This window comes from Myripristis murdjan, chromosome 7 (genome assembly GCF_902150065.1).
Source record: "Myripristis murdjan chromosome 7, fMyrMur1.1, whole genome shotgun sequence".
Taxonomy (NCBI): domain Eukaryota; kingdom Metazoa; phylum Chordata; class Actinopteri; order Holocentriformes; family Holocentridae; genus Myripristis; species Myripristis murdjan.
The window spans coordinates 15,698,890-15,711,630 of NC_043986.1; the positions used below are offsets into that span (position 1 = coordinate 15,698,890).

Genomic DNA, 12,741 nt, shown 5'->3' on the forward strand with positions numbered 1-12,741 from the left:
TCTCTCACACACACACAAACATGTTATCAGTCACTACAAAGTGGCTCTGTGTTTATAAAGCCTCCCCATTCCCTGTCACCCCATCATGATGTAGTGAGATTCCTGCAGAGCTCCACTGCTAAACTGTCGTTAATGAAACCCAGGCCGGGCTTTGTGTGTACATTACACTCATAGCTGCAAATACAACAGCTCACAACAGAACATCAATACCATGCTCGGCTGACCCGTGTTTTATGTGCTACAGTTCAATGACTGCCCTATTTAGTCAAAAATGCAGCCTGTGTGAAGTCACCTGTGCTGGGCCGCCATTGCCTGATAGTAATGTGAAGGCAGCCTAATACACTATTTATTACGCTTGCATAGCTGAAAGCACTTTTAAAGCTTAATTAAAACAGAATGAGAACAGTAAGTGGAGAAAGATGTATAAAAGATTTAAAAAATAATAATAATACAGGCTGATAGGTAAAATATGAAAGGTTGTATCGATGAACAGGGTGGTTAATGTTAGGCAGAACTGGAATCGTAGTGATGAGTTATGTGCTAAACTTGCCGGCTGAAAATAAGACGTCTAGTTTGCTACAAAGCAGAGGGACACAAAAAAGCATTTGCAACCTAGAAAAAAAAGAAAAAAAACCTTTACCATGGGAGTTGTAGAATGAGGTAATTCATGTGCAGCCAAACGAATGTGAAAAATAACTCCCGGAGCAAACAGGATCCAAGACACTCTGTCTGTCTGTAGAATAACATTGGGTTTCTATTTGTTTTTATCGTTTTATTATTCTGTGTTCCCTGATGAAGGCCTTAATGGGCTGCAATGCATCAGCACACTTTTAAAGTAATTGCCATGTATTAATTAAGGCTTTTTATTCTATATTGAAGACAGAGTGCTTTGGATCCTCTTTGTTCTGTGAGTTATTTTTCCCATTTGTTGGGATGCATGGATTATGTTACACTAGAACTCCCTTTGTAATTTGTCATGTATGCATTTATTTATTTTAATCCATGAGTTTGGTCACCTGTGGCCAAAGAGCAACTGAAAATGATAACGCTCACAATAATAAATCCCTCTGTATTTACAAAATAGCCTATATAGCAAAGTTTATACAGGAAAAAAGCATTTTTTAAATTCATAGTAATTAATGTGAGACTCAGCTTGACAAAATAATTACTGATGATGGCTGACTTTATGTAATGATTTTTTTTCTCAGAAATGAATGTGCAGTGTGCAGATGACTTTAATTTTTTATTAATATTTTCTTGTATGAAAAGAAATGGGTCATAAAATTTCATCTCTTGCAAACTATCCAATATTTTGAAGCTTCCCAGTCCCATCTGAGACATTTTGAAATCAATATTTACACCAAAATTCAATGTGGAGCCTGTATTTAGCCGTAAGAGTACCCGTTTCCTTGTGCTGGAAAGCTTATTTTGTGCGACTGCACCCCCCACCCTTGCCCTATACTGGAATACAATGGGATATACTCCACCCATAATTATCTCAGTCCTATTTATCCTTTCACTCTGCCCTTCATTTTAATGTGCCCATGCACCTGGACTGAATACAAGCCGAAATCATTAACCTGTTATCGCTGTATTTGAACATATATCTGTTTTACTTCACCATCGCGCAAGGTTCTAATTTTCCTGAAAATAACATATAACCCAAGATGTAGACAATGCCACAGGTTGACTCTAACCACGTCCACATCCCTGTGTGAGCTCAGCCTCCTGGACAATGGAATTATCCCCATCCTCATGGAAACTCCCTTCACAAAAACACCATTTAACTGCATTGTTAAAAAGCAGGCCTTAACACTGGAAAAGAACCCCAATAAAGTCCAGACCCAGAGATTTCCACCCCTGGCTAGAAATAACCAGACTTATAAACTAACCTCAGAGCTGTTAAGAGAGAGGGGGACACACGGTCAAATGCACACTCCCATGGTGCAGCGCCGTTCTCGTTTCCATCAATGTGCTAAAGACATACAGGCCAGAGTGTTTACTTTGTCGCTCAACAAGATGCCACTCTCGTCTGTGTCTGCTGGCATGGAAAAAAAGGAATTCGGTCCCCTAACAACTTTGGTCTCTTATTCTCTCTTTTCTTCTCTCCCTTCCCTCTTTCATTCTCTCTTTCATTGTGTCTCTGTTTCCCCCCTATTGTGTGCCAAAGCGTAGTCACAGGGAGACAGTGAGCCTTTGTCCTTTGGGTGAGGTGGAGGGGGGGGTGCGAGGTCGGGGTAGAGGAGGGGTGAACCAGGAGGAGGAGAGGTGGAGATGGGTGGGGAGGGTGTCGAGCTGGGAGGTAGAGTTGGGGTGAAGGGAGGGGTATGTCTGGTGTCAGCCCGGGTGATGGTGGCAGGCAAAGTGATGGGGGGTAAAGCAGGGGGGTATGTAAGTAGTGAGGGGGTTAATGGGACCTTTGGGACAGCCAGGCTCAGAAGTGCCACCAGGTTGAGGAGTGTACTTAGCATGTCAGCCACTACCTGCACTGTTAGATGCAGTTTTCCTGTTCTAACCCACTGCACAAACAAAATATCCATATTAACATGTCATTTAGTCATATATTCAGTGGTGAAAATGCTGTTTTTCCTAAAGCAAGTGCAAAAAAATCTGACATCGGGATGAGAAAATGAGTTTGTTTCCGATGCTGATCAACTTGTTTCCAAAATTTTCTTGAATGAAGTGTCATTTTCTCCAAACTATTAGGCTAATGTGCTTTCTTCTGCATTATTTGAACATATTCATAGTTGATCCCAGAGAAATTCCTGAAGTAAGTGAAGCTGCTTTGGAAACAAATGGGATTATCTCATCCTGCCGGCAAACTTTTCCACTTGTTTTAAGAAAAATATGATTTTAGCATTGAATACGAGACTGAATGCCTTGTTGGAGATTATTTGCAGTGTAAAGAGACTTTTCTGTGCTGCAGCCAACTGTGCATCTGCTCTTGCCACCAATACAAGGTTTTTAACAGCGTCTACAATTGTAATTAGGGTTGGCTAAGATGCAAACCGCCCTAAGCACCGTTCAGCAGTAATGCAACCACCTGCTCCTCTATACACTTACACACAAACCAGCTTGGGACAACTCCAGCCTTTCTGACTCTGTAGGCAGCAGTGTTCACCTCTCGTCTCCTCTGCCCCACCGTCATCATCACACCAGCCAGTGCTCCCACAAATACCAGTGTTAATGCCAGTGGTGGTGGGTTCACCATTACAAATGCATGCTGCATGGCCAAGCTTTGTAAAAACCCACAGAACTTTATTTTAACTTCTAGCGGAGATGCCAGGGTTTCCAAAGATACCAAATATGTCTTACTGAATTACAGGGAAATGTCTATAAAATGACTCACAAGACATCTAGATCATTTCTGTTTGATGTAATGGATAGTGTAGCCACAAAACAATGGCATCTTGAGTTGGAATATTTCACTCAGTGTAAGCATGATGTAGCTTCAATGAAGTGTTGCAAACAGCAGAAACAGCATGTGTCATTTTAAAATATGGGATTTTTTTCCCCTAAATTTGAAGCTACTTAAGGAGAAATTTAAGGTGGAAATTAGAGTTCAAGGAGGTTGCAGAGCCAGTAATCCAGCCATGTCCTGTCAGTCTGCAATTCTGGGTTGAATAATGCACTGGCCCCTGTTCCAAATGACATTCACCGTGCTTGACACTAAAACACTGGTTAGGGAGGAGGCTACTGACTCATCCTCAGACCTGCATGATAAAAATAAACCTATGAAGCTAAAAAGTAAACCTATGAACCTATGAGAATGTGAAGAGAGGAGAGGAAGAGGATGAGATGCAGAGGATAAGGAAAGAGGAAAACTGGAGGGCAGATAAGAGGCAGAGCAGAGTTGAAAAACAAGTGGTCAAGAAGGGAAATAAAGATACAGAGATAGAACAGTTTGTTTTCCTTGAACCTGGCAACAGGGCTTGTTTTTCTGAATAGATTCATTCAACAGAGCTCGCTCTCCGAGGACGCACGAACAGACTGACACACACACAAACAGCCGGCCACCTAAATTCTGAGATCTAGGACACGCAGAGACCATGTGATGAGCACTGTTGCAAATACTCTCCATCTAGGCAGATCATTTTATTTTCTGCACACAGGCACACAAATGCTGTGTTGTTTTAGAAGGGCGTGCTGAAGCTCTTTCAAGTGGATTATCCTCAGGGGGCATGGAAACAGTGATCATTAAAATCTCTCAGAATTGATCTATCAGTGGAGCATCCGCCACAGTCTATAGGCCTGCTCTGCAAGTCTGAGTCCCTCACAGCATCTCAGGCCACAGCCTCGCTGCGGGAGGCTGAAAAAATATTTTCCTCAAGGTCTGGTGATCACTTTGAGAATAAAAGCTTTTTTGCTGCAGTTAAAGTCTCCCTTGTAATGAGAAAAATTATGTAATATGTTGTACATTGATGGTGTTTTAGATGAAGGAAAGTATGAGCAACTTGTAACCACATTTCCAAACAAACAGGAGGGCCTGTTTAAGTTCAAGGTACCTCAGTGCTGCCCACAGACAAGAGGGGGATTTTTCACACCACTTAACAGCTTTTAATTTGACTGTGAAATTATGTTGAAACTTCTTGGTCTAGTTCACTGACATGATGCACCCATGGTGATGCAGGCATGATTTAGGCCCTTTGTGTTGACACAAAAGTGGCTCAGTTTTCTCATTTTGCTCATTTAGCTGAGCTTACTCTTACTGAACTGATTCTGCTGTTGCTCAAGTGCAAGTCTGGAGGGCCAGAGTGGAAACTCTGTGCCACCATTTGCTTTATTTATGTGGAAAGTCACATTTTGAGAGCAAAACGGGACGAGCTCTCTCATGGCCTGAGAAATGTGCTCCACTACAATTCTGCTTGGTTGGATGACGAGATTGCCGCCTTTATGAAAAAGACACAGTGCTGTCAGATCTAAGCCCTCATAGAAATGATATGTGAAACATCATTTATTGTGAAATAAGTTGTTATTATTATTACTCTTAAAACCTGTGTACTCATTGTTCTCAATCAGGCAGAATTAGTGTTTGCAGATCATAGGTCTTTTCATTTATTTGTTAACTTAAAACCTTTAAAGTACCGTACTTTTTAGTGTCCTCGTGCATTTCTGACATTTTATCCTCCATTTATGCTCTTTTTGTGTAATATACATGTAGCAAATGCTCACTCTTACGTCACTGATTAGATATCCTTCATGAACTGCATCACGTTTCAGTTATTATGCTCAGTCAAGGATGTTTTATAACTAGTCCTTATTAGGGGAGGTCAGCAACAAGCCCAGATGGGTTTCTTTAACCTTTCCTGCACAATTTGTGTTAATATTATATGTTTGTTTTTTTTTTTTGTTTTTGTTAAATGTTTTCCATTCAACTGTGTTAATAATAACCTAAACTGCATGTCCCACTGTCCACTCTCATTACAGCTGATGGGATCCTTGGTGCTGGCAGTGGGGCTGTGGCTGCGCTTCGACCCAGAGACTGTGTCACTGCTCAATGGTGATGGAGCGCCTGACACCTTCTTCATTGGTGAGTATCGAAGCAGAGCCGTCATGGATGAGGTGCGTCCAATGAGCAGCGCCAGGAAATGGCATCAATTCGAAGTAAATATTTGATTATGAGCTTGACTGTGATTTTATAGAAATGTTGAAAATAAAAGCTCCTCTTCCTATTTTTTTCAAATTACTGTAAATTTCATGAACACAGTTGATTATGTGAACGATGCAGAGTCCCTTGTTGCTCACATGTTGCTCTCATCTCTGTCATTCTCAGTGTGGAGGAGGGCTTTGAAATTATTTATTGACATATTTCCATGCGGCACTCCTTGCCTGTGAATAAAACTGTCTCTATGACACAGGGAATATTCCTTCCACAGACCTCTACGCGCATGCACACACACACACACACACACATACACACACACACACTCACACTCTACCACCATGTAAAAATGCATGCAGAGAGACAGACTTTTTAACAGTTTGGGTGTAAAACTAGAGTGTCTGTGATCAGGATTCAAGTGTGTGTGTGTGTGTGTGTGTGTGTGTGTGTGTGTGCCAGTAAGCCTGTAACAGGATGTGTGCACCAACAGGCAAATAAATGTGTGCATTTAATTTGTACTTTGCTAGTATGCTTATTAGGCATCCATTTGCTTCTTTCACTCTGTGGGTTGGTGTGAAAAACAGGAAATGATGCTTTACATAGAGCATAACTAGGCTACATGAGAGAAAACCGCAAGCCAGCTAACCACCTTTCAATCACTCACTTTGCCCAGATGGAAAGAGAGTGAGAGAGATGGAAAGCAGGGACAGTTATGAGGGCATATGGTAGAGGACAATCATAGAAACAGATGGGGAGCCATGGCAAAGAGTGGAGGGAAAAAGGAGAAGAGAATTCAGATGAAATGATAGTGCAGACCAGGCTGTAGCTGTAAGCCTGTGTCGGGCCAGTGTATTTGGATTTCATAAAGTGAGAGGAGAGGAAGCAGGAGGGAGAGAGAGCTGCCCTGTTGTCCAGTGTAGGACAAGCCTTCTCTTTCTTTACATGCACGCCCTACACACGGCTGCCGGTTTGATATCAGTGTCAGTTATTTTAATCACTGTCTCCATTCGGCTATATGAATGCTAAAATTAGACTTTTGCATCCCTCGGGTCTGAAGTCAGCTCACTGATGAGGACTGCTAAAGTTATGTAATAGTAGACCGTGTTGCATTGCTTTTTCCCCTTTTATTTGCAATATCCTACATAACCCTGAAGGTATTTCGTCCTCTGTTCCTGTGTGTGTACATGTGCACACGGGTATGTGTGTGCGAAATAAGACTCAGATGTCCATTTAGTTTCACTGAGAAAGGATGGCCTCTGTCAGGTCCTCTGGGAGTAGAGCTCCACATGGCTTTGACAGTAAGGGCTCTGTCCCATGAGGTGCAGCTGAGAGCGCTCAGCAGTTGCCATGACCAGTTCCCATAGCGTTAAACCTACACACAACTATTCTCTCTTCTCTCTCTCATTCTACTTTGAACCTGATAGGCCTGTGTCACACAAAAAAAGAGAAAAAAGCGTTGAATTAGGACAATCTTTCCTCATGGACTAAAAAAAAAACGAGGCCTGTTCAAAGAGGAAAGTGATGTTTTCACTCTAAAAACAAACAGAAAGTGTTTTTCTCAGCTTGTGAGAAGTGTAAGGACAGCAGCATCACAAGCCGCTATGTGGGACCAACTCAGAGCCAGTTTGTTTTACACCTCTTGGTAGCAACTAAACTCCCATCGTGTTTTAAACGGAAAAAAACATATCACGTGAAGTAGGGCTGTAACTGCATGTGTGGCAATATGATATTACCACAGTGTTAGAAATTCTGATAAAATCTAATCTATGAGGGAATAAGTTTGGCTCAGGTTGTCTTTTTCCCTCCTTCAAATGAAATCATTGAAGCAGGAAATATCCTACTGCTTTGGCATGAAACCATGATGCTGATTTGTGCATTTGCACTCAGCTGTATACGATCGTCCATTAAAAGATAAGTGATACTGTGGGACATATTTTGGCTTCAGAGTGCATATTGTGACTGTTTTGTATCCCAGTATATTGTGTCACGATATATACTGTTACACGCCTAACGTCAAGTCTTTGTGTTGGCGCATCAAGCTCCTGCGATAAGCTCACTCTCTCTCTTTCACCTGAGCCCATATTACCTGGGGGCTGATGTGTCCTCTCTCACCCCGTCCTCTGTAGATCTGTCGCCTAGCAACAGTCCCCACCTGTATGAGAGCATACCGACCCAATAGGAACCAATCTGTTGTTGAGTTCCTCCCTGCAGATCAAACCCATGGTGTTTTTGTTTTCCTAATGAGAAGGTTAATGGGAGATCAGGGACACAAAACACCCCACTTAGAGTTTTCTTCAGATCAGACTTTTGGTAACAAAGCCAGTCACAAAGCAACTGTGGAGGCTATTAAAAGACACAAGCGGACTCTAAAAGCGGGTCTCATAAAGCACAGATGACATCGCTGTCATTTGTTCGCCTCAGAGCCGGGCTGCAAAAATAGTACAGTGGAGAATGTTAATGCTGCTGACAAGAGTCCTGCTTGGCCATTTTTACAATGTATGTCTGCCTCAAATTGCACTTTAGTCCTTTTATGTTCTCAGTTGTACTCTGCTGCCCCCTTCTGGCCTCCAAGTGAATTAAAATGAACCGATGAACTCACTGTTGAAGCTGAAAGAAGCTGGTTCTGTATGCAGGGATGTAAAGGGGGATAAACCCACCTAAACTCAGTTAATCCACACTTTTGTCTGAAAAATAGAGTCTACACATCTTAGGCTGTCACAAATCTTAAATTCTTAGTAAACATTATAGAAAGTAGTATCACACTGGTGGAAGTTAAATGAAGCTTGGATCCAAAAAATATAAATGAATGTTATAATTTTTTCTATACTTTTCTCTTCTCCTCCAGGTGTGTATATCCTGATAGGTGCTGGCAGCCTGGTGATGTTGGTGGGCTTCTTCGGCTGCTGCGGTGCTGTTCGAGAATCTCAGTGCCTGCTGGGGTCGGTGAGTAAAAACCCATACAACCACATAAACACACACTGAATCCAGCTTCCTTTGTAAAGTTAGATTTTCATCGAAATGGCTAGTGCTTGGTGAATCACTTCATTGTCTCTGAAGCTCTAGGCAATTATTTCATCTACCACCGATTTGCTGCTACATTTCTTTTCATCTTTTTAGTTCTTTGCCTGTCTGCTGATCATCTTTGGAGCTGAGGTGGCAGCAGGGGTGTTTGGCTTCTTAAACAAAGAAAAGGTACATTTACCATTTCTAAATTGAAGTTTTCACATAATGTGACGGCAGTGATGGGCCAGTGTAGAGCCGTCTCATTCACTTGCCCTGCTCTCACACACAGATAATCGAAGACGTTCAGAACTTCTACAAAAACACCTACAGTGAAAACAGAAACGGCACGCTGATCATATCATACCAGAAAGTGGTAAGTGGAAAACAAAAGTATTTACAATATTTAATGTATGTGTTTTTGTGGCGAAAAAATAACATCACCGAATGAAATTTTCTTCCGTCCGTCAGCTGAACTGTTGTGGAATCCAAGGTTCCCCCTGCTCCGATCCACCGGACACCAAGGTAAGTTCTGTCAGCAGAGGGAAATTAAACCAGATCTGGGGTCCCCTGAATCATAACAAGTATTACGTTATGACAAACTATCTAAGTTTATTAGTGCTTGACACTGCTTGATCGCTCTTGTCTTTGCTCTGCAGGACTGTGAATCAGGCATCGAGGAGTTCTTCAACAGTAAACTCCACATTATTGGCTATGTGGGCATCGGCATCGCTGGTGTCATGGTGAGAATGGATTAACACATACTGTGCACATACTGGACAGATAGATAAACTAACCACGTAGTCTGATATGCAAAAGTGCAAGATTTGACCTGCTCTACCAAAATTACTCTAATTGCTTTGATATATGAATATATACATGGGGAAAGACCCTCATAAGACTGTCGATGTACTTTTAATCTGACACACAGACTTTGATTTTACACTGTCGTTAAGCAAACGTTTTTCTTCCTCCAGATCATTGGGATGATCTTCAGCATGGTGCTGTGCTGTGCCGTTCGCAACAGCAGGGAGGTCATCTAAACTGCACCCATGACCTCTGGCCCTCAACCCTCCTGCACCCGGCCCTGAAAGACTGTACAGCCTTGAGATCAAATGTCCAGCACCTGTCCACCATGCATCCAGAGACCACATGCAGACCATCTTCAGAAACAACAACAGCAGAAAAAAAAAACCCTTCACTATGGTGCTATCATCACCAGTAAAAACTATAGGTGGTGGTCCTCCTCTTTCTCAGCCATATTTCTTCTTATGTTTTTGTTTTCACAGGAAAATTGGTGTAACTACTGTACCGAAACATTTTGATAAGATTTAACCGTTCATACATCCCACGGGAACAGTAACATTATTTGTAATACTACTGGCCCTCCAAATTGTCATTGTGTTTTCTCATGGGCACTTGGCAACCACTAAACATTTTAACCCATATCCCACAGCTGCAGTGTCAAGGCTTTTTCACACAGCCTTGACACTGACGCCTCCCAGGGGCAACAGTGCCTTGGCTGTGGGAATATTTAGCCTGAGTAACTCTGGGTTGAAAATAGCTGAGTTTGCTTATGCACGCACGCACGTAGGACACACACACATGCATACACGTACACACACATTCAGTACTCTTGTGTGAGACCACAGCCTCCAAAAAAGGTTGTCTGGTGTCTAATAGGGAATCCAGATTGGTGAAATCAGAGTAGAGTTTCAAGGATGTGAAAGCTCAGTGAATACTTGGTGCATGTGCCCATCATGCACACACACATACACATCCACACACACAAGCACACACATTCTGTTAACTATGTAATCAACACAGATTGCTCTCTATAAGACACAACATCCAAAATCCCCTTTAACAGGATTTTTAATCTTATATGTCCACTGCAAAACATTTTCATCCTGAAAAGTAATTCGGTCTCATTTTCAGTGTTAAAGTTTTGTGTTGAAATATGTGAAATCATAAGTAAAAAAAAAAAAAAAAACTGCCTGTGGTATGAGAAAATCCTACTTGTTTCCCGGACAACTTCACTTGATTTATGAATATTTCAGGGAACAAGTATAAATATGGTGACACAAGACAGGGTGAGGCAGAAAAACATCATTTTAACACTGAAAATGACTCTTTAAAATAGAGATTTTTGCAGTATCCTATGCCGACTAAACTACAAACCAAACCCCCTCTTGCCTTCAAAGAAAGGGCATCTGATATGTTTGGCACAGGAGCTCGGTAACATAAACGCACCTCTCCCCTTTTCTCTGCTCGTAGCTTCTCACTTAGAAGCTACAGGAGGGTGTGGTGTTAGAGCCTGTCTTATGTAAGAGAGGACTCCTCAGACTCACTTGACTGTACATTACTGTAAGAACACCCAGATCATGTGGACATGTTTACAGGCTAACCATACACCAGAGGTAATATTGGAGCTACCAAATTCGATTTGCCAGTAGCAGAATTTGACCATTTCCCACGTCCATCTCTTGTCCCCTGTGCCTTAACAGTACACCACATCACTGGCCTGTCTCAAAAACAACCACTATATCCCTCTCACTTCAAAAAGCAGCCCTGGATCAGCAGGATTGGACAGGAAAAAAACAACCTAGCACCAGTTCCATTTATCAGGATTAAATGGCTGTCAGTCAGTTTGTTTAAACCCATCTAATCTTATCAGATTTACACGGGAGAAGAGAGGTACGATATACAGATTGTTTCTGCACCAGGCCGCTCATAATTCTTACAGGTTGTATCCCCAGGGTCGCAACACCATTATGTAAATAGGTGTGAATTTCTTTTTGTAGTTCTATATTATTTGTGGCTGATGTGGTGATAGTTGGTGTTGAAAATGCTGAGTGTGTAGGCACAGGCTTGCAGTAGATGTACGGTGTTGTAGTCATGACAGTGTTTGCAGTAGTCGCAGCTGTTCCGCGCAGCTATAAGAGCTTCTTCATGTGCCTTTCTTTGATAACAAGCTAATTTCAAACAATAGCAGGTTAGAGCATAGATTTTGTAGCCAAAAAAAAAAAAATGACGATGTGAGTAGCTGTAGGTAGTGTACATATGTTTGTAGAGCTGGACTGCATTTTATTTGTCACACACATCCGACAAGTAGCACATTCGGCTTGACTTGCCGTTATTGTTTTGGTTTGTTTTAGTACTCTGATGTGTCTCACCCTTCCTCCAAGAGAGCTGAAGCAGTAAAAAATGCCAGTTTTTACAAAATCGAGCTTGGTTGTCACGAAGAAAGCCTTTGTTTTATGGACAGAGATGATCTTAATATTAATAATTAAAACTATTAAGATATGGAAATCAAGCACTGGTCAATATTACTTTAACTGTTTTGATTTCAGCATAATGTGGCATAATGAGGAGGGAAGAGGCTTCTAGTTGAGACTGTTAAGAAGCCAGTAGGCAGTGCTCACTCCGAAAAGTGAAGCTGCACAACAGAGGCTGTCACTTAATTAGCATGAACTGAACTAGGAGCAAGTTAGTGGTTCTAAAATATAATTTTTTGGAGGCTGAACCTGTCCCAGATAGGTCACTAAAAACAACAGAATCCACAAAGCTGTTAGTGTGTTCCTCCCTTATGTTTGGGCAAAACATTAAGATGTTTTGTAATGTTGTGCATCTAAAAAACTGTGTCACGGTCGAGCTGTTTTTTTTGTTTTTTTTTTTCATTGATTGTGTGTTTATTTATTTTAATACCATTCCACGCTTCTCAGGAAGATAGATGTTTGAAATTTAATAAAGTTTTTAAAGTTTTATGGTCTTCCCACTGCATTATTTCATCTCCAAGCGTTTTCCACGCTCCAACGTAGTATCAGCACATAGCTATTTCCTGTAATCATGAACCCTCGTGAGGCCAGCGCTCCATGACCAGAAATAAGACAAGCGCCGCTGATATTCTCATGAAATCTCTCAGCATCTGAAGCATGTTGTAGGATTGATATCAGCCCACATCAGACTCATATCAAATAATCTGGCCTTGAGCTGTCCACTCAAGCACGTGAAAGCCCACCATTACAAACGCAGCCCTCATGCCTGGTCCTGTAAATGTATTAATGACTTCTATCACTGAAATATCACCAATGCTCTTTGCCAGTTGTTATTTATGTAGGAGGCTGTGACTTTCATCA

At 41.7% G+C, this 12,741-nt stretch overlaps 1 protein-coding gene across 1 annotated transcript in view; it reads left to right on the forward strand.

Moving 5' to 3' along the window:
• Window positions 1–12,367, forward strand: part of LOC115362243 (CD9 antigen-like) — a 15,464-nt gene extending 3,097 nt beyond the window's left edge. The window contains exons 2-8 of the mRNA XM_030056095.1: window positions 5,428–5,530; window positions 8,448–8,545; window positions 8,720–8,794; window positions 8,895–8,978; window positions 9,074–9,127; window positions 9,262–9,345; window positions 9,580–12,367. Coding sequence (XP_029911955.1) covers window positions 5,428–5,530; window positions 8,448–8,545; window positions 8,720–8,794; window positions 8,895–8,978; window positions 9,074–9,127; window positions 9,262–9,345; window positions 9,580–9,645 — 564 coding nt within the window. The 3' untranslated portion in view covers window positions 9,646–12,367. The remainder of the gene's footprint in view (window positions 1–5,427; window positions 5,531–8,447; window positions 8,546–8,719; window positions 8,795–8,894; window positions 8,979–9,073; window positions 9,128–9,261; window positions 9,346–9,579) is intronic.
• Window positions 12,368–12,741: the final 374 nt, after the last annotated feature.